Source organism: Phalacrocorax carbo, chromosome 5 (genome assembly GCF_963921805.1).
Source record: "Phalacrocorax carbo chromosome 5, bPhaCar2.1, whole genome shotgun sequence".
Classification (NCBI taxonomy): Eukaryota; Metazoa; Chordata; class Aves; order Suliformes; family Phalacrocoracidae; genus Phalacrocorax; species Phalacrocorax carbo.
Window position 1 is genome coordinate 41,939,335 of NC_087517.1, and position 22,498 is coordinate 41,961,832.

Genomic DNA, 22,498 nt, shown 5'->3' on the forward strand with positions numbered 1-22,498 from the left:
TCCTGAAAGTTTAGGTAATACTGGTGCAGGCTACCCCAAAGATCAGATAATAAACACTTCTCCCAGCTTCCACTTTTAAAATACTGTTCTATGGTGATAAGCATTTCTTTGTGAGTTGTTTAGCATGCACTGAGTTCAACCCAAGCTGTTTTTTTCACTGTAGGAAAGATAAGATCCTGTTTCAGTACACACTTTCTATTTTAAGATTTGCTTTTACACAAGGATTCCGCATTTCCATTACTCCTCTCTAGTTTCCATATGCTAAACAATACGCTTCAGGGCCTCTCCATAGACAGAACCACATCTGGATAATTCAGTTTTGTCACTATCAAGTTCCACTTTTGTACCTAGAGATCATGAGAGAAATTGTAGAAGCATCCATGATTTTGCATGTCTAGTCTAGCAAGTGGTGATAGACAGGCCCTCCCAAAGTCTGACAAATTCACTGAGGACTCCATATGCTGAGAGACAAAGCTTGTAACAAAAAACTTATCTTTTATTAGGCCAACTTACACAGGTAGAAAAAAGAGACTTTAAAGAACGCAAGTTTGTTTTCAGGTTTGAATCACCTTAAAGTCTGCGATAGCTCAGCATTGACTAGGAAGAAATGCTCCAAATAAAGCATAATAATGTGAATCAGGTACTGCAAGAAAAACGGTGATTCAACAACATCCTTCAGAATTGGCTGGTAGAAGGACTTTTGTTCCCAGAAGTAGAATTTTTTTCCTGCGGTTTAATCACAGGCATCGTGTGGTTTAATACACTTTTCTGGGTACTAAGGCATCTCATGTGGTGACTCATAAGCAGAAGAGCTATTTAGGTTCAGTCTAAAGATACTGTGGAAAAAAGGTTTGGGGCTATTCAGAATGGCACCAAACACTTCGATTTAGGACTCTCAAGGGTGTGTTTCTTCTACCAGCAGCTCCTAGCATGAATATCCCTAATGATCACCATATCAAGCAAAACAGACTCCCTTCAAGCTGCTAATCTCTGATGGATCATGTCCCAGAATAATACAGTAGTAAAGGAAACTACATTCAGTTCAGGGACCTCGCTACACAATTCTACCTTGAATACAATATTGCTCCATATAGTCACCTTATTGCAAAAATCATGCATCTGTATCGTGAAGTCCAGTTTATACTGCCTTTCATGGAGGCAGCCAAGGTATGGAGATGATGCATGTTTGGGCAAGCTCAAGACAGGTTTTGACTGCCTAGCACATTGTAAATCTCTCCCACATTCAATAATTTTCATAGTGTGGATGGGAAATGGTCTCTAAGCAAGCTAACATGTGTTTCATGTTATGTTACAGCTCTGATAAATTGCTAACAGATAAGGGACATGAATAAGACGTAGAGAAAGGAGGTGATAGCAGCTGAATTTAGCTGTGTTCGCTTCTGGGGATTGAACCGTCATATTCTGGGATTCTCACCACTAGTTTGGAGTCAAAAAAAGGGCCAGCCAAAGGGATTTCAACTGCAAATTTAAGAATGCCTCAGAAAGCTAATTCTTGGCATTTTAAAGCAGATTAAACTTGTAGCTTTACTTCTTTGACATTGTCCCATTTAAGACAGCGCCAGGCTCATTCTTTAGCTCCAAACTTCCCTCAGGTTCAATGGAAATATGATCTTTACAGTACAGAGCACTCATCTTCCAATCTTGACAATTATCAGTGCCTGGCACCCAATTTGACACCTAAAGAAACTTGTTTTGACAGAAAAGACATGACATAACAAATATTCATAGCCACTGCTCACAAGCTACCTGCCCACTAAAATCCTCCTTTTTGTTATAAACCAAAATATTCCAATCTATGCACGATGGAAATGACAAACACACAGTGGAAGTCATTAAAATGGGAGATTCATGATCCTATACTGGTTTCTTGCTGTTAATCACCCAGCAACAGAGTAACTCATATTATGCATGATCCTACCTGCAACAGAAGCTGTGGCACACAGTAGACAGCTGTGCAGAAGTAGTGCTCACTGTCGTATGCATCAGTTCCCCTTTTATGAATTAGTGATTCAGCCAATAATTATTGAGCATAGTTACAATTCAAGTGGAAGATCACAATTTGCCAGAGTGAAAAAGGTAGTACAAAGTTGTCAAGAGTTATGGGCACAAGTCCATAGTATCGACCTCACAATCAAAGCAAGAGTAAGGCAGGTTTTCTCCATAACTGCCCCAACATCCAGTACTATTAACTTTCCACCCAACGCTTCCACACTACACATGAGCGTTCAAACACAGGATACTCAAACCACAGATTGTCTCATTCAAGAACCTTTTTAATCTCTATGTGTAAAACTTGTAATTTTTTTTCCAAATGTTCTCACATATGGCTTTAAATGGTGAGATGGCATGAAATTATTACTAAGTTTCTCCGAGACAGACTGTTGCTTTACAGAGGATAAACCAAAAACGTTTATTACTCCTATTAATTTGGGGTGTTTGGAAGCAAAATCTCAGGCACCTCACAAACATTAAGAAACCTTCGTGTCAAAGAGGTTCACAGCTAAAAGACACAAACAGGTTCACCATTTAACTAAGAGCAAAATGCCAATCACGGAAATGTACACCTGGCCTTCACAACATGTGCCTGCATAGCTGGGAGCCTTTGGCTTCCAGACCAGACACCGAGTCCCCATAGCAGCCCTCAGTTCAGCAGAAGTAACCTGTGATCAGGGTCACAGAAATAAAAACAGGCTGTTAATATAGGTACTTAACTCTACACACCCAAATGGGAACATTCTGGACAGGTTCTCTTTCTGTATATACACACAGGAATATTTAAGTAGTTCTTTCTATTTTTACACACATATCCAGCTCACATCATGGGCCCTTAATGACTTTCTGAAAGTACTGACTGGTAGCCAACAAATGATCACTAATGGTTTAAGAACAGATGTGCCTGAAGGCCTCTATGCTACAAATCTGTAGATGAAAGAAACAGCAAACAAAAAATTTGAATCTTGGCCTTCCTGACTGATATCCCTTATTTTTCCATTTCAATTTCAAAATGCAAAAATATTTCTTCCGTTTCCTTTATTGTATGTCTTTGGCATTCTTTCTTTTTCTGGGTCCTGATGAACAGTGTTATGGAAACACATCATCCTGCAGAATGGTGGAACCATCACCAACTTGCTGAACATAAGCTGCCTAGCAAAGGTGTCCGATGGTTTCACCCAGGGACACATTGTCCATGCAGTGCAAGCAGTTCTAAGTGAGCTACGCCTCCTACAGATGACCAGGAAGCCACTGAGGACCGCCGAGTTCGTGACATCTCTGGCCAGACAGGACCCAGTGTACAAAGAAGAGGAAGAAACATTTAAGGTGACATTAAAAGCTATGTTAACTGGCTGCCTTTCATCATCCCCTGCTGTGCCCTTGTCCAGGCACATTTGATCTAGAGACCTGCTAATTCTGCTGATGGGTTGGCACATCACTATTTGGGTGGTGATGTATGGCTCAACAGCACCAAACACCCATTTCCCCTATTTTGGGATGTTTGGCAGCCTGGGCAGCTGGGCATGCCAGACAAACAGCCATTACTGCAGGCATCAACTCTGCACAGGCAATATGCCTGGCACACTGCTTTGCTGAACCTACTGCCTGCACCCAGCTCATATTGAACAGAGTGGCCTTCACATGCATGGATAAATTACGCAGCTGCAATTAGTACGATGCATTGGACCTTTCTCTTTCAGAGCTGACATGTCAGCAAGCCTGGCTATGTTATCTTGAGAAGGTAGAAAACTTGGAAATGTGGGGTCTACAGGGTGCTCCACATAAGGACTTAAAACTTGATCCCTATTTAAAGCAATTTCAAACAATATTTTTCTTCATTTCATGGTTTAAAGAAATTAGTTTCTGCCTCAAACTCCATCCCTCTCCCCACCCTCAGGGCCATAAAATCCTTAAGGCAAAACCTAGTGCATCTGAGGGGCATTACATATACTTCAAATATACACGGATCACCCTGCAAACAACTAATTTTTCCACATGTAACTCAGTAATAATTTATCTTTCTTTCCCTAGACTAGGATTATCTTTATATATTGTGGTTAATTTTGCTTTCACTGTATTGCGTTTGGTTTTCCTAATGATGGGAACAGTTTATCAGGCTTAAGTATGAATCCACAATTTATTTATTGTGGTGACTTCAGTGTAGCTTAGGGACAGCTGAACCAGGCCTGAACTAGCTAGCTGAGTGCAACAGTACAGCTTAGCAGCACTGACACCCCAGAAAAATAGCACAACGCTTGATGGAGGCACTTCAAGCCTACTAAACACTAGTAAAAGCCTCGGCCACTGAATGGGGCAGCACTGCTATGTACCAAGGATTGCTGCAGGCAGCCCACACCAGGGGCTCCTAATGGGATAGGACTTCTTTACTGAAGCCAAGAGACCCTGAAAGAGCTTTCTCAGTCCCATACTCCCCCCAGCTTCTCCCCAGAGGTGCTTATAAACCATGGAGGAGTTCTGGCTAAAAGGTTTCCTCTTCGCTCTGCTCTTTGAATCCCCTCTGGTTTTGAATCCCCACAGTGCCTCACACAATAAACAGGATGCAGTTTCTAACAACTTTGTCCAAGTCTTCTTCCAGTGCTAACCTAATGATAGCGCATATTTCTCCCAGCCCTGTTGAATACTTTCCAATTTCCATTTAGAGCCATTTGGCTCACTCAACATAGGCAGCATTTGTGATATTTGGCAAATTACTCTTTCTTTCCTCATGCTTCCTATCTAAACCAATATCTATCCTCAGGGAAAGGCTAATGGTTCAGTGTTGCAAAGAAAAAAACCCTTATCATTCCCAGCTCCAAGTAGTAATTCATTTGTACCCTGAAACACAAGGGCTAGTATTTACTGCGAGTTTAACTTGAAAATATTATTCCACTTACTATAAATGTGCTGTACAAAACAGGCACAAAGTCTGCAGGAAGCACTTCATTCTGAACATGGCTAGAATTATACTGTCCTCAGCATCCCATGGCAATAATTGCCTTGCATTAATTACAGCCCTTAAGAAAGTATTTTGTTTTATCGGTTTTAAATTTGTTTCCCTTAAATGTCATGGAACCTTGCCCCAGCACCTGTAATATGGCACAGGGAAAGACAATTGTCAAAATGGCCTCATGCGTTAATTAAGTCCAGTATCTTCATCTCTTCTCTCCCAGAAGCCCCTCTTCCTGAGCCTCTAATCATTGCTGTCACTGGACCTTTTCTGTTGCTTTGCTTTGTCCCTTTTGAAATGGGGCAGCTAAAACGCAGTATTCAAAGTGAAGATTAGCGCTGTGATGAATCTTTGATTTCTATTCACTGGAAACATGAATCTCCCTGTTTGACATTTATATTCTGCCAGTGTTCCAAAATGAATATAAATAATGCAAAATTTGTGATAATGTGATTTCTTCAATTTACTCAAATTTCTGCCCCAGTTATACATCCACATTTTTGAAGTTATAAATTATTGCACCAGTGTGATTGATACAAATCGTTACACAAAAATAACGGTAGCCCTAAAGGAGCAAAGGACAGTCTAACTAGCACACTAGTTCTGCCTGGCAGTGACCGGTACAATATAGTATGTAAGAAAACCAGTACTAAAGACAGTGGATGTCATTCCTCCGCCAAGCAAACGTTTTAACTCTGATCAGTCACTTACTGTCAGTCAGTTACATCCCCAGTTCAGATGCTAGTGCATTAGTGATAAATCTACTTTTATTTTAACCGTATCTGAGCAGGTGGCTTCATTAATCTCACATAGCAGTTCTGCTAGCTAAAGAGTCAAAAGCAGCCATCATCGCATGCCAACAGGCAGGTAGATTTACTGCATTGAAATATATGCACAAAGAAATGGGAAGGGAACAAGAGAAGACATCGCGAGTCACTCGGCTCCTCCTGCCACATGCAGAGTCCTTTATCAGCAACTCAGAGCGGGCAGTGAGATGACCTCCCCAGTCTGCATCTACCAGACAGCGCTTTCCATCCTACCAAGCTCCCAGCAAGCTGTTGGCAGGGGTCTGTTATTCTTTCCATCCCCCACCTAAGGTCTGGAGAACATCATACCCAGAACAATAAGCCTGGCTGGGGAAACAATTTCTATGGCCTGTCACACATGGAAGGCCAGAGACACTGCTTCATTGCTAGCTACTGCTGGGGAAGTTAACTCCTCCCCAGGCCAATAGTCACAACCACCATCTTGCCTTTCTCATCCCACTCATGTGAAGGGCCATAAACTGCCATCTCCAGGCCTCTCCCTGTCCCACGTTGTCCCAGCTGTGTCTGTTCTCCTCGACACAGGAATTGCTTGTCCCAAGACCATCTTTAGGACAGCAAAATTCAGTTGCCCAGTCCACCACACTGAGAGCCCAGGGGTTCCTCCCAAACGCCTCCCATGACTCCATCGAGATGTGGATATGTGAGAGGTTGCATGCTGTTTTACCCAGCGGAATCAGGGTTCTTGGAGGAGGGGTGCTCAGCTAATTCGGGCAATTAGAGCAGAAATCACAGTGTTAGGGCCGCTCAGCAGCCAGCTGGACATTTGACAGCTGTCAGACCTCATTTACCTGCTGACAGTATTTAATCTGCAAGACAAGAGATCCAGATAGGGTGCCTGTCGTCAGCCCCTTTCTGGGACACAAAGGAAGCCTTTAAGAAGCATGACATGAAGAAGGACCATTTGGGGCCAGGCATCAAGGGTTTTTCTTCCCTATATACTCCCACTACCTCTTCTCCCAGCTCCTTCTCTTGCTGCTGCCTGTTTGTAGCACATACTGGGAAACTGGACAAGGCAAATTGCTAGGGGTAGCCTTACCAGGCTCAAGCTGGAGGCAGCATTTTGGGTTAATCATATGGAAAGGCAGACTTTGCAGGATGCTGCATTGGTGGGAAGGTTGAAGGCTATCCAAGTGAAGGGCAGAGGAGACACAGTTGTGGCATTAAATAGCGGTCCGTGGTCAGAGGAAAGACATTCATTCCCGGGGTAGTGCGTGGATGAACACAGTCAAGGGGGAAGGCATTTTATCAATCACATCAACACCTAGTGGCTTTTTAATCTCTGGTGTAGGCCAGACTCTGTTGATAAGGGTTCCCGTACATACGTATGAGGAAAGACTAATTCCTACACACTACTAACTTTAAAGCACTACCCTCTCCTTCATTTTACATTATTTTCACATGGCCTAGAACTGCCGTGTTGACATTACAGTCCAGGAGCTTGGCAAGTTTGCAGAGCGACTATACCAAAATCATTTACAAGTCACAGGACTGTGAACAGGCATCTGAAAGCAATAAACAGGTTTTTAATGTTCGGGGTTTGTTTTGCTTCTTAAGCTCTCTCATTGAAATAAAAACTGTCTGGATTGATTTGCAGAGCCATGAGAAGTATACGCTTTGTCTGTTGCCAAGTTTCAGACCAGAGGGAGTTTTGACAAGAGCTATATAGCTCGGAAATAGGGTTGATCATAGAAGTTCTAACATTTCCATAACTATAGCAACACAAATGGCCCAGCTAAGTATTCCTGTTAATGAGACACACTTCAAGCAAGCAATTGCTATACTTCTTGTTATAATCATGTTCTCAAGAGATCTGAGGATTTCATTTCTGCTCTTCCAAAAGCCAGCCAGGATTTTAAGATTATTTTTTTTAAAGGACTGCTCCATTGTACTAGTAAAAAGTTTAAGTGTTGTGGGCGTTTTTTTGGTTGGGGCTATTCTTTGAGTTTTATTAAAACATACACATTTTTTGATTCTCCAGGTTTGGTATGCCAAGACACCACTGGGTAAAGCACGAATCAGAGCACTGGCAGACAGTGAGAAAGCAGGAAAAGAAGAAACAAAAGAAAATAAAGGAAAAGGGAAAAACTAACTTCGAGAATTTTGCATCTGGTAATACCAGTCGTAGCTCTGCTTCACTGAGAGGGGGAGGTGATAGGAAAGCAGACACTTCAGAATAATGCGCCCCCCCTTATAGCTATTCCACGAGAGAGACTTCATTTCTGAATGGATTTTAAAAAGTTAAAAAACTCAGATGAAGCATCAATGTGACATGTAGCTCTCGGAGGATAAAGAGTTAATGACCACTGACTTGCTTAAGCACTATTGTTTCTACGAGGTTTTCGGGGGCAGAGAGGTTCATTACTCAGGACTGTAACATGCCATCAACTTTTAGGCTATACTCATTTATTTCAGCAAGTAACTCTCCTTAAAAATTGATGTCACATTAATGTCTTTCATTACTTTAATATCCTATATGCTTTATAAAACTAACTGCTTTATATATCTGTAGGTCTAATGTGTTACAGTTCTCAATAAAACTATTACAGCTATAAAGACTGCTTTTTAATTGGGATGGATTATAAGACACTTAATGCAATCTACCACAAGCTGAATATTTACATAGCCACATGAGGACCGGCACCATTTCACCTTCTGATGCCTCATCGCGGACAAATTCATATATGTGAATGTTAGCAGAAAACATTAATAAGCAGGGCAAAAGCAAAGCAGTCAGGTGGTATTTGGTTTGGTGGGTGTCCCGTGAATCTATTTTGCAATAGAAAACAATGCCCAGTTACATTGTTTGCACAAATAGCTATATACCTGTTGCTTAAAAACCATATGTAGCAGAACAGCAGCTCTAATGGCTGTTCTAGAACGGCCTGTTGAGCTTTCTAAAAGGTTGTTTCATGCTGTGTTAAACCCAATCCACCTAGACCTGCTTCAGCTTCTTCTCATTCTGGTCCTACAAGCTCTGTTTAAGTAGCGCACTGGTGAAAGTCTGCCCCATCACATTCAGGCCCCATGCATGAAGCTGCGTACAGATGTAGCCTGTGGGATCACAGTGGCTATTTCTGTGTGCTTGAGCAGCAGAACAGGAAGCTCTGCAGCACTAATGTCCTCTGCACTGAAGGACCTAAGACACCTGGAGGCAGAGATTTCCTGGTCTTGTGCTTTGATGTAGCGTCTCCTACTCAGAGTACATTAGGCCTAATTTCCAAATATCACAAATAGCAAGTGCAGGACCTTCTCAGAAACACAGTGCACCAAATAGGCCATGACAGCATTTGATAGTGTTTTGGCTGATAGGCAATCAGCCTTCTTTGCTCACAAGTCAGCAGTTTTGAGGGCAAGGCATTTATAAACAGTGGTTAGAACACCCTAAAGCTTTGCAGCTTCCTGCGTGACACTGACGGACCCAGCACTGCCTTTATGTCAAGCACAGGACCTCATGCACCAGGGTCTTCTACAAATAAAAGCCACAAAATTTCACCTCTAACTGTGCCATGCCTACAAGTGACTTGCAATACCTGTTTAACTGGAAACACAAAGCACGCTGTCCCCAGGGAGTCAAAGGACCTCTCTGTACCAGGACCATAGACAGGCTGGGAGGTACAAGGAGGGTGGTGTTGCTGTAGGAAGCTGCTCAGGTTTCCTTTGGAGGTGGGCTCGCTGAGGACGCTGCATCACACATACAGGTACAATTCACTGAGAACAGCACTGCTTGCTGCTTATTAGGATCTTATTGATGTCTTCTACATAAAAGGGAACAATCACATTTTTAAAATTTCTGCGTCTTTGTACAACCCAACCCCTTACTCCTCTGCTTCCCCTACTAGAACAGAGTTATTTCATCAAAAATAGAGGCAAGCAGCTTGTAAAAAATGCACTTTTTCCTGGATAGTCGGTACACAATATGCTTTAGGACAGAAACTCTGCAGAAAGACAAAAGCCCACCCAAAGACCTGCTTGAGAAGCTGCTTTAACAAATGTTGCTGGGAAGGGGATAGTATTGACTGCCTCCTGCTCCTAAAAAGAAAATCACTGTAAAAAGGTGCTCCTGGAAACAGCAAAGTCCAAACAAAAGCCCAGAAAGATTCCTACAGGCAACTAACTGCACAGAAAACAATTCCAGTAATCATATCATTAAGCACGGCAGAGGGAACTGGATGGCCCTGGTTAATAAAGTGGTTTTTCTCCCCAAGGGAGGAATAGGCTCCCATGCTAGCACAGCCCCATCTCAGGCTTTTTGTGGTTGGTCCTTTTTGGCTTTCAGCTGTCCAGTACAGGGCACCCCTGGATTTCAGCCTTCCAACCTGGAGGCTGCATCTCCAGCTGTGTCAAGGGGACCCAAGTGACAGGAGAGAAAACGCTCACTGGATCTCATCTGTGCAACCCCTCAGGATGTTTCTGGTGCACACAAGTCCTTCCCTCAGCCATCCCAGCAGTAATCTGGCTGCTGGAGCCTCATCACGACCTACATAAGGGACCCCGTGAGCGTGAGCTGCCAGGCCCTGCATATGATCACTTGCAACAGAGCAGCTACAAACTTTGACTTTCCTTTCTTTATTCTTTCTTTGCAGTGGCTTGCTTGCAGCAGGCTGCTGGCTTCACAAATTTGGCAGCACATCCCAATTAAAAAAAAAGGTACTCTTCAACTTGATCCTCGGTGAGAAGAGCCAGACTCTCCAAAGAGATGGCAGGTTTTGTGTTAAAAACCTCATCTCTGCTCTCATCTGCAAGGAAACTAATTTGGATAATTCTGTCCTCAATCTTGCCGACAGTGGAATACTCCTCTCCACAACAGGTTTGACAGCAGAATGTGATGTGATGAAAAGACCACATTTAGGTTGGACGTAAGCAAGCCCATTAACTAATATTTCAGCTGGTTCAGTGCAATCTCAACAGCGAAGTAACATACTGACTGGCAACATCCATCTCCAGGGCATGACTCCGACCCCATGCAAAACGGATGCATGAACCTCTCACCTTCCCAGATATGCTTGGCAGGGCAGAAGCCTGTGGTTTTTTCCTCCAGTATTCACCATTTTATGGGGGAAAAAAAAGCACTGGGGCAATTTAACCTCTAGATGTAGGTTGCAAGGGCAGGCGCTTTCAGTGTAAACTGCATTTCTTTCCCACCCCAAACCATAGGGACCTGGAAGCCACAGCTGGTGTATCAACAAACAGCTCTGTGGGTGCAGGGGCTGACAAAGAAGCAATAAAGCACACAAACTCTGCCATACATAGCTGGTAAGCCCTCACTCTCCTTTAGAGAGTCCTTTTGGGGGGATGGGGAAGGAAGAATGAGGAGCACATTCAATGCTATTTATAATTATTATTACAGAAAGTGCAGCTACTTGAAAATGAAGCTGTTGCATCAAGCAGAGCCAACACACAGTAATTTAAGTGCCAACGGCTGAACTATTCAATTAAGTGGCCCTGGCTGGATCTCCAACACCCTTCCTGCTGTGAGGCTAATAGTGCTCTCAAGGAACGCCACTAGAGATGCTCTACCAGGTCTGGGTAGAGCATTTCTACCCAGAGATCTTTCACCACAGGGGGAAAAAAAAAAAAAAGAAAAAAAAAAGGATTGTGGCTTTGCTAAGCCCAGCCACAGGGCAATTGCGCTCTGCTTTCCAGCCACAGCCTCCTGGCACAGCAGTCCCAAACTCTGATGAGGGAGGAAAATCCCCTTTGCTACACCCTATATCCTACTTAAGTTTCCAGCAAGAAGTGAGTTTTGGGAGGCAGTGGAGAGGGGCACCAGATCGCTTTGCCTCCTGGTGTGGCAGTGGGAGGTAATCCAGCAGCACTAGCAAAGCTGAGAAAAGAAGCTGTCATGCTCATTTATATATGTAAGTGATCTAGAGAATTATCGGCTAAATTATTTAAATGTCCCATTACTATTAAATTACTGGGCATTCATTGTAAGAACAGTCATAATACAGTAACTAATTCGGTATTAATGTGAATGTCAGCATTTCATTGCAGTTATTTTGTACTTCATCATAAGATAATTTACCAATAAATTAATTGGCTTAATTGCTTCCTCCAAACCCAGGAGATCTACATATGACATGACTTTTTAAAAGTGTTCGTGCTCACTCCCCATCTTTCTGCTTTACCACACCAAGCAGGAACCCCCCTTTGAAACACTCCAGAACAGGAACAGCCAAGAAAGAGGGAACAAAGCGTGACTTCACTCCCCCAGAGGCAATAAAATCTTGGCATAACCCTGCCCTGTGGATTTTAATGTGCTTTAAATATAGCCCCCAAGGCCATGCTTGGAACAGGAGCCCAGGTTTCAGTGCCAGCTTTGCAGGGTGGTGGGCACAGAGCACAGCCCCAGCACTCAGCCTCCACCTGAGGCAGGGAAAGCACTTGGGAGACATTCATGCCCACCTCTCTGTTGTACAAATTCCCCACATCACTTCTGTCTCCCCAAAACACCAATAACCCCCAATTCCCATCACCCTGGCATCAGCCAAACCAGACAGAGCAGAGGCTCAACACTGCAGCTGACAAACCTTCTGCTCCAGCTGGAAATAAGTTGCTTCCAATTTTCCACAAGGCTGTCTGCAAAGAAGTGCAATAATCAGGATTTCAGGTGTGTAGTGGATACCCTGCCTCAGGTGAGCTGTCTGCCACTGACAGAATTTAAACACTGTCAATAAACCTGAGAACCACAAGCAGTTTACCATAGTGCTTGGAATAGGATAAGAGACCAAACCCAAATGGAGCCTTAAGTGACGAGGCATCACCTCCATGCTGCTCTACAGCACCCAACAAGCACCCCAGGGAAGAGCTCCGGGTTCCTTTGGAGAGCCCAGGCACCACCCCTCTTGGCATCTGAGCAGGAGATGCATCTACCTCCCGGCAGCGAGCTCTCGGGGATGCAGCCGACTGAAGGCCACATGGGTACCAGGCAGCCAGGCAGGAGGGCTGCATCCTCAGTGAGGAGGGAGGAAAAACAGCCCTCACTAGGTAGAAGGCAGCAGCCACCATGAAGTAATGCTTTCGCAATGTGCCTTGGGTATTATTAGGTCCCTGGCTTATGTCAGGCACTCGGGTTATGCTGCTGTGGCCAAGCCCCTGTGGCCAAAGCCCTTTAATCAGACACTGTAACTCCTGTTAAAAGCAGTGCCAGCCCTTGTCTCTGATCCCTGCCAATTTTGCATGAGCTATTTTGCCTTTCTAGCCTGGATATAGATATAGAGATAGGGTTACTGGGAGTGCCGCTGCCTTCCCAGAAGCAGGCTCCTCCAGCACCAGGATTTCCCCACTGCCACCACCCTCAATCCTCAACCAGCACTGAAACTCCGGCAGCCACAGCAAGTCTCCAAGAGCTCCCACCCCTCCATTCCCCGAGAGTGGGAATAAACTTAGGAAAAGTTTATTGCTGTTTTCTTTTCCAGGAGATGGAAAAAAGCTCCATTGAGAGCACAGTGGGTAAGAACAGCTATTTTCTCCAGTTTCTTAGTTTAAATGCTTTTTAATAAATTAACAGGGCTCTTTTGCAAAGCACTGGGAACAGATTGCACTGGACTTGGTGCTTTGGCCCATGTTCCTCCACCATCAGGGAGGGATAAGGCCAACTGCAAAATGCTGCTAAGTCTTTATGATGGCTTGCCCTGGCCCTGGGCAGTCCCATCAGACCAGGCCGGCACACAGTCCAACTCCAGGCAGGAACAGCCCAAAAGAATACATCTTCTTCCAGCACACTCTGGCCAGAGGCAAGTCCCAGCCATGAGGCGCCTGTTGTAGCTTATTGTTTAAGCTGCCATTGAAATTAAGGAAGAAAAAAAAAAAAGAAACCCTGACTTTTCTCAGCAAACCCCCCCCAAATCCAGTAATACAGAGTGATGCTGACTGTTCTATTACCTCCCATCCTGCATCAGCAATTTTCTAAAGTGTGGAAACGTTATAATTGACTTTTCTGCTAGTAGCAAAATGTCATTTTTTCTTAATACTTCCTAAGTCAGTAATGCATTTCAAAAGCCTCTGATGCCACTTCCACAACAGGACTTACAAATTAGCACATTTTTAGCTTTTCATTAAACACAATACCAAAAAAAGTCTCATCATATTAGGGTTTCTCTCCTCATTATTGAAAGTACTGCGACTTTGGAACTTCGCGCAGCAAATTATAATGTGCTCAGCCTGGGTCCATTGTAAATCAGGGCTTCAAAAAAGGTGTCACATAGTCGGGCCCTCTTTAAGCACTGAAAATATTGGAGTCTATTTGAAAACGCCTTATGTAGTCTCTCACTAGCCTTGCAAATCATCACAGCACCGGGTAGAGCTTCCTTTTATTTTTTGCCTGGTGGCATCAAGCCATTTCTATTCCAAGCAGAAAAAAAGGATTATTTCTTGCTGGGATTTAAAAAAAAAAAACCACACCTAAGATAACAAGCTGCATAAAATCCCCAAATCATTTAGTGCTCTTGTTCAGCTTTGCACAGCATCCATGGGGCTGTTCTCTTCAAAGGAGAGGGTGTTTCTCCAGCTGACCCCCAGCTCGCTGCCCTGGGATGCCCCCAGCCAACAACGCTTTTCAGAGACTGCCACTAGAACACCACCATGGTGGAACCAAAGACACGGTGCCATCACGGCTCCTACTAGCTCCTGAGCTCCACACTGGAAGGCCACTGCCCCAGCAGGGCACTACAGAAGAGGAGATGTTTCTTTTGCAGAGCAAACAAGCACCGGCCCATTTTTTGCCCAGTTGCCTTCTGCAAAAGTACTGAGCTCAGCCTCAGTTGGCCTTTGGCGTTACAGCCCTCAGCTGGACTCCCCTTTCTTGGCAGGGGAAGAGAAAATAATTGGGAAGGTGCCAGCATGGGAGCTGGGAGAGGCTCGCACCCTACCCCTGGACCCCCCAAACCAGGTGCTGTCACAGGACAGGGCACTGCCAGGCTCTGCTCCCACCTGTCCAGCAGCCCTGAGGCCCAAAGATAAGTAACACAAACTCCACACCCTTTCCCATTTCTCTTGTCCTCTTGAAAAATGCTAAATGCATCCCTAACCTCCTCTGCACAACTTTGAATGACACCAACACTCTGCAGTTTCCCCTAGGAGAGACGTCCCCTCCTTGAAAGTATTGATGCTTTAAGTTGCTCAAACTAGCAAGAAAGTTATCATTAACACCAGAAGTAACTGCAAAGGGTAAGAGAAGCATGAGATAAGGCTGTTGCTTCTCAGCAGGGCAGCTGCAAGCCAACAGTAAGGTAAAGGGCATTTCCTAATGTCCTCTTCCAGCTCCCTTACTTCAAGCTTTTACCCTGTCTCAGTTTCCCCACCAGCAACACAAGGAGAGGATTAATACAAACACTGGGAACAGGCAAAGAACACCTTACAGCACAGGCAACAGCAGCACCAAAGCCCAAGACAAGCAACAGAGAACAAGGAACTGGGAGGAGAAAGAGCTGCAGAGGAGAGACAGATACTAAAATCATGAAGAAAAAAAAAAAAACAAACACAAGGAACTCACCTTCTCTCCCTTGAAGGATCACAGCTTCTGCAGACATAGTTGGTGTGTCGCTACCAGAAAAGAAAAGGACTGCAAGTACTGCTTTGTCCATCACTGCCCAAGAAATCAACCCACATCCCACAGCCAACCAACAAAACCCAAGGAGCTCAGGGACTGAAGCTTTAATCTGGCTCAGTGGGTCTGGCAAATGGGAAACCCAGCCCACCTGCTACCCCCACAGCAGAAGGAACTCATCAGCTGCTGCAATGGGCCGTTAGCAAAGCTAACCGGGCAAGTGGGTCACGAAGCTTAGGGACCTCAGCTGGTTCTCCTCCACCATTCTTTCTAGCAGGTGTCCAGGGCAAGGTCCCAGTGTCCACATCAGACTTCCACAGCATCTCGGATGGGTCTAGCACCAGGTAGAGCCTTTTCTAGAGGATTCCTTCTAAAAGTGCAGTTTAAGAGCAAAAATTATTTTGATGATAGCAGTGAGCAGGCAGGTCCTTAATGCATAGAACAAGGCAGAGTGAGGGTCTCTCTAAGGTCCTTATTGCCCCACTGCCCCACTCATGAAAAGAAGGAAAGGCCTTGTGATGAATGGTCATGGGTGGAGCTGCCACATGGGGTGGGCAGCACAGGCCCTCCTCCTCCTCTGTGCTGTGGGTCTCCATCTGTCTCCATCAAGCCCCTGTCCTGCCCTGGAGCCACAGCACGGTCCGGTGGGAGAGAGTTGATCTTGGACCGGTTGGGACTTTTCCCTCTTCTCCCAGATGAAAAGAGTTCAGGTCTGAGATCAAATCCTCTAGCATTATTTTTATCCACATTTCAGGGCAATAAGTTCTTAGAGAAGAAGATCAGAGGTGCTGGTTTTTAAGCCCAGGCACATCATTATTTGTCCCAGCTCCTAGTATCCTGAGTCGTATGAGGAAACGCCACAGGCCTGCCCTCCAAAGGCCTCCTTAATGGAGTGGGACTTTTGCTTTCCAAGTAAAAATAACTCAAGATCAAACTCCAGGAAGAAAGAAAGATGGAGAGGAAAGAGAATGGCCTAAAACAAGAGGAAAAACACCAAGAAAGTCTATTTGGAGAGCAAGGGAAAATCTAGGCATCAGCCATTAAGATGGGAGACAGCGTGAAGGGCCAAGCCCCAGTGAAAGCTTGACAAGAGATTAAAGGTTGGATGCAGTCCTGTCCTCTTGTTCGGAGTAATTGGAGTGGTGAATAGACTGGAGGATTAGCAGGAGGAGATGGAAATCATGCAAATGAGCCCTTTGGCCAGCAATAGCCCTGTTCAGCACAAAGTGTGGCTAACTTACACCCATAAATGCTCTAATTGAAGATGCACCCAGATTCAGAGGGCTCCATCCCACATGCTGCTGCTCAGGCAGCTCTGGAAAAGCCTCTCAGGGCAGTGCCCTTTGGGAAGGGATGATGGGCAGGCAGAAATGCATCAGGCCAACCAGAAACTTGGGGTCTTGGCAGCGGTGTTTTAGAGCACAGTGGAAACCTGCACTGGTGTGGTGCTCCCCATCACACCACCCACGTTAGCCTAAATACACCCACCAGGGAGCAGCCCCTCCTCTACCATCGGGGTGGGTTGGAAGGGCCATGTGCCACCTCATGATCAAAAAACCTGCCCCATCCTTACATCATCTTCTCCAGTCCACCCAGGAGATTCATCCATCCCTGAACCCCTCAGGCAGGGTCCTGCCCTGAGCCAGCACTTTATTTTAGGCCTACAAAGCCATGCCTGCTTCACTGCCAAGATAATGCTCCCAAATCTGGGGTGTCCCTGACCCACCACTGACGTGCCACCCCCAGTGTGCAATGCACCCCCCTCCTCCTGCTAACAAAGCCCCTCGCAGGGGCGTGTCAGGGGCAGCCCAAAGCTCCAGACCAATTGCCTGCACAAGCCACCCTCCACGTTCAGCAGTGAAACTCTCAGCATCACCAGGTTGGAGGAGGGCAGGGGATGCTGCGGCAATGTGCTGACAGCTCGCCCCATTGGGTGCTGCCGGCGTGACAGATGGTCCAGGTGCCCCGGTCCAGGCCCCAAGAACCGGCTGCCTCATCCGACTGCAGCAGCAACCTGTAATTTCCGAGGCGGTGTTTCCAGCCTGTACCCCACAAGTGATGGGAAGGGGGACAGGAATGAAGGCAGAGCCGAGCAGGCAAACCAGATGGCTCTCTTGTTAAAGTGCAGCTGTGCCAAAGAGAGGTCGTAGCCATAATGAATCGGGCCGAGTCCCCACTAATTAATGCTGACAAGTGAAGTTCAGATGTGTCCAGTGGTAAGGAATAAATCAATTCTGCAGAAATGCATACAGCCACCGAGGGGTAGCTGAGTTTATTCTTCTGCATCCCAGAGGGCAAGCAATTATCACCATAACTTCCTAGGTAGGGGGCACTTTGGGAAGACTTCCAATCCGTAAATACTTTCCTTCCACAAATACATTACACTTTCAGGTATCAAAAGCTAATTTTGCTCGGGATGGCATGAAACCAAGTGAAGGGTTTGTCGGAGCTCATGGTGCCATCCAGCTCCTCTGTTTCTACCTCCCATAGCATTTTGGCAAGGGAAAAAAAAAGCCTGTTGGAGAGCAGTGGTGCTCCTGGTGCAGATCCAGCTAGAAACTGTGGAGAATCCGGGTTAGATTTCATAAGTTTAGGGGAAAAGACTGGGTTTTGGTCCAGAGATATGCATCAGTGGTTCCTCACTCATCGTTTGTAAGTCCCTTTTTAGGTGGTCAGCTTGCAAGTTGTGGTGTTGACGCATGGCACATCACACCCCTGGTGTCTCCCATCCCAGGAGGGGTCCTGCATTATGGACCCTACAAGGAGTCCCTAGTCCCCTCCACCTTCCTCCTCCTCCACTTTCTTCCTCCTTTCCTCATACCCAGGGACCCCTCTGCAACTGCACCCTCTCTCATCCTCCTCAAAACCCCAGGGATGCCACAGCAGTACCAACTGGCCTCAGGGCAGGTGGCAAGTGGGGTGTCGCCCACCTTGCACCCACCTGCCCCGGTAGCCATGGGAGAGCATCAACTGCAGCACTGGCTAAACTGAGAGCAAACCCATGCTGTGGGGATGCTAAACCTTCCCCTGCCTCAGCTCACTAACAGAAACACCTGCATTTTTCAGGGTGAGCAGAGCCATTGCCACCTTGTGCTGCCCTATGAGCCGCTTTGGCCAAACAAGATATTTGCTCTGTCCTGTTCCACAGGACAACGTGATTTCATGTACCTCCTTTTTTCCTCTTTTTTTCACCAGACCCAGGCAAAGTGAAAAGGAAAACAATGCCCTGTTGCTATTAAGCAACTGGTGGATCCCAGTCCCCTGCTGAATCCAAAGGTTTTGAAATGTTAATTGCAGGAACAACTCTTTTTTTCCCCCAGCACTGGAGAGATGCCTCTTGGGTTTTTATTCTGAGAGATGGTGTCAAGGTTGGTGGCATCGCCTAAGCGAGTCCCCGAGGACAGCTGCTCTCCTGCCCTTCCCCATTGCACACAACCTTCACAAAAGAAAACTGTCCCTGCTTTTCAGAAAAGGGTTTGTTGTGCAGGTTTCTTTTCATCATCTTCTTCATCACTGGCTGCTTCTCCATTCCTAAGTCCTCCCAGGTGTACCCAGAGCAGGGCTCCTGGTTTTCACAGCCACCTTAGACAGGCAGGTGCTTAGACTGCAGCCAGCCAACTTCATCCATCAAAGTTTGAGGTGGGCAGACAAAAAAAAAAAAAAAAAAAAAAAAGGTGTGGCAAAATAAGCATTGTGGCTTTTGCACATCAGCCCTTGCACTGCTCACGTGGAGTTAAACCCTCTTGAGTGGGTTTGGGCAACATTTAAAAGCAAGCACAACCCTCAAATCATCACTACCCAGAAATTTAGCTGGCCTTGCTGTTTGTGTTCAGACATATGCCTTCTAAGAAAAAGGGGTAACAAGAGAAAGAGGGGGGAAAATGCAGGGAGGAACTTGAGCCCCTGCACATCCCCAAATCAAAGGTGAACCAAGCTGAAAGCTTTGTGTCTGCACTCACTCATCCACTCACCAGAGCAGCAGAAGTACTGTGTTTGGCAGAGATGCTCAGTGCCTTCCTTTGCCAAAGGGGGTCTAATTTTCTAGGGTAAAGGGGGGTGGGGGGGAAATACAAGCCTTACAGCCCACAAACCAACCCCCTCAAAGGGGACTGCTAAAATTAAACAAGTCTCCTTGCTGCCAGTGATGAGGGACAAGCTGCTAATTAGCAAATGCCATCACCCAGCCATGTACTGTAAGGGTGCCATGTGATGGAGGGTCAGTCTGAGATGGCTTTCCAGGCTGGCACTCAGGGTAACGTTTCACGAGCACATTACTGAGGGGTTGAATAATTGGTAGTGCTCCCCTTTGCATTTAAAAGAGGATGCACAGGGGGACTGAACTGCATGGGGATAATTAACACAGCTGCAATTCTTCAGTGCAGGGTGGGGGGGAGAAGGGAAGCCTAGTATTTTTAGTTAAGCTAAGAGCTACAGGTTTTTTATACCTATAATTGCTGGGAAAAGGGGGGGGGGGGCGGGGAAGGAAAGCACTGCACAGTTATGAGAACTGGAAATTTTTTTTTTAATTGAATTATTTACCTTTGACAAAGAAGGGCTACTACAAACTAGCATAGCACAGAACACCTTTCCATATTATATAGAGCTGTTAAAGGGAAATGTTTTGGCACTATTTAAATATTATCTAATTTCCAATAAAAACTGGACAAAATCAATGCAGCCTTGGGATGGGTTTATATTTCACTGGGCAGCAATTTCTAAAGGAGAGCTTCTCTGTCAGCAGCAGCTCGGTCGGCTCTGCTCATGCAATTACATCTGCAAAAGTCTTTTAGGGGGTTGCAAAGCGTGACCACCACCCCCCTCCCAACCCGGCACAGAGACGTATGTCCGGCGTGGGTGTCCTTGCAGGCGTTAAGCCTGTGGTCTGGCCCCCTTGCTGAGCCACCAGCCACATAACTGGGCAGCGCTGTCACATGGAGCGGGGGGAGTGCTGGAAATATAAACGTGGGGACGGTTCAGTGACAGGTTGGCTGTTTGCAAGGTGGCATCTGGCTCTGAGAGAGGATATTAAACCTCCTGCCCCACGCTGCCCAGCTGGGGATGGTGTCCCAGGGGGGGTGAGCAAGCATCGCCCGGGACAGCCGCCCTCACACCACCATCCAAGGTAGGCTGGGGCTGGTGATGGTTTATCTCATGGCATGGTGGCCTCACCATACGGTCTGCCCACCTTTTGGTCCCCTGGCTGCCGGCACAGCATCCCCTCCCCACAGCCATGGGATGCTGGGAGGGACACAGCCATCACAGGGCGCTCTGCCACTTAGCCAGCTCATTTTAATTATTCTGGGGGGTAAAGGCAGGGGTGCAAGCTTTAAATCAGTCACACATTGCCATCCATGCTTGAGAGTAGCTGGAGGAGGCAGTGCCATGGGCTGCCAGCTCTCAGGCTCCTTCATCACGCTGGAAATTTCCTTGGGAAAAAAAAATAATGCTATTCCCCACTGCCGGAGGGCAGCTGTAAATCACAGCAGCGACACCAGGAGCTCTCAGTACAGGCACATCTGGACTCACCGGATTTTTTAAGGCAGCCTCATGGTTTTTTTGAACCAGCAGGGCAAATTATTATGGGCTAAAATCTCACTGGTGTGAGGACTAAGTTGTTATGCGGCAGCTTAACTTGGGGAACAAGCTCGCGCTGAAGTAATTTTGCTTCTGTGTATCGTGCTCTTTCATGTGCCAGGAATGCATTTTCCTCGTAATGTGAAGCCAGTGCAGACAATTTAAGTCATTATTAATAGATACACTTGATCTGAGGAAGTAAAATGCTTAATGTTTTGTTAAATGAGGTGTACTCTGCAAACAGTCTTATACAGGGAGAAGGTTAAGATGCTATCCCCACGTTAGAGATTAATGAGTGCGAGGCTACTGCTAATGAAGTGCTCATTCTCGACAATGTTTGGGGCCCAAGTCTGTGTAGGAACTTCTCTGCTGAAGTAAGGGCACATAAGGATGATCCCAGGCTTAATTGGCTGCAGAATCAGGCCCTTAGAGTCTCAAAGTGTGGGGACTGGTGTGCTGGAAAGACAGGTGATGTGCCCAAGGCCATGCAGCATGACAGTGGCAGAGGAGATGGTAGGGCTGCAGCTTTCCTCCGCTGCCCAAAATCGCTGCCCAAGGGTGACAGGTAGGTTATAAGCAGTCAAAAGCCTCCTTTTTCCTTTGAAGCCCAGCCAGGGGCTCTCCCACTCTCCTGGCCAGCCCCAGGATGCTCTGCAGGTGTCCTGGCAGCCAGCTCCTCTCTGCAGTAAATCACTCCTGCCTGTACAGCAGTGTTCCCCTTAAAAACACAGGAACATAGTTTCATCCTGACATCACTTTCCACTCATCGGTGCAAAAAGCACTTGACTTGGCTGGAAGGAGCTGAGGCTCATGCGTTTATACGTGCCACTCAGCTGCAAGAGGACTTTTTCTTTATACTCTCGCTGGCCCTGGCTATTTTTAACCACACCCCCCCCCACCAGTGATGCTCTTAATCCTGTCATTACTGTGACCCAAGAAGTGACTGTTATATGCAAATAGACACTGATTAAAAGGCTCACAAGAAGGGGTCACAGGGTATTTCAACACACTCTCAACAGCAGTTTAATGCCAGACGCACATGTACACACACACCCCTTGCAAAATTAGGCCACATCTGACTGAGAAGGTCTAGACTCCCTGCTAAATATATCCAGCTGCGACCATGGGAGGTGGTCCATGCCATGGGAAGGCAATCCCCTCGGTGTGAGCAAGGGCACATGAAGGCAGGCTTCCTTCACACCACTATGAAAATAAAACCACTGAACTGCTAATAAGCAGAGAGGAAAAGCAAGCCAGAGCTGCAGAAAAACAACCCAGGGCAAGTCCCTGGGGAAAATGATCCCCATCTGTGCCACTCCCTGGCTCTCCAAACCTTCTCCTGTGCCGGCTAAGGGACCCCAGGGGATAATGAGGCTATTTTTCCTACAAAAGTAATGCTTTTAGGAGGTGGTTCGGGTGATACTAGAAGGGTGAAGGGGCACAGAAAGACTGGAGGTAGCAGAATAGCAACAAGTGGTAAAAGAATAGAGAAAGACAATGGGATTTGGAAACTCAAACCAGCTGAGCACTTGTGGACATACAGCCAGGTGGGAAGGCCAGTCTTGAGTTCAGGGGGAGAAAGAAAACAGG

General features: G+C 46.2%; 1 protein-coding gene across 2 annotated transcripts in view; it reads left to right on the plus strand.

The window, feature by feature from the left end:
• IQCA1 (IQ motif containing with AAA domain 1) overlaps window positions 1–8,329 on the plus strand; it is a 110,548-nt gene extending 102,219 nt beyond the window's left edge. For both annotated transcript variants that reach the window (XM_064452163.1, XM_064452164.1), the window contains 2 exons: window positions 3,101–3,339; window positions 7,766–8,329. In XM_064452163.1, the coding sequence (XP_064308233.1) occupies window positions 3,101–3,339; window positions 7,766–7,876 (350 nt within the window). In that variant the 3' untranslated portion in view covers window positions 7,877–8,329. The remainder of the gene's footprint in view (window positions 1–3,100; window positions 3,340–7,765) is intronic.
• The last annotated feature ends 14,169 nt before the right edge of the window (window positions 8,330–22,498 follow it).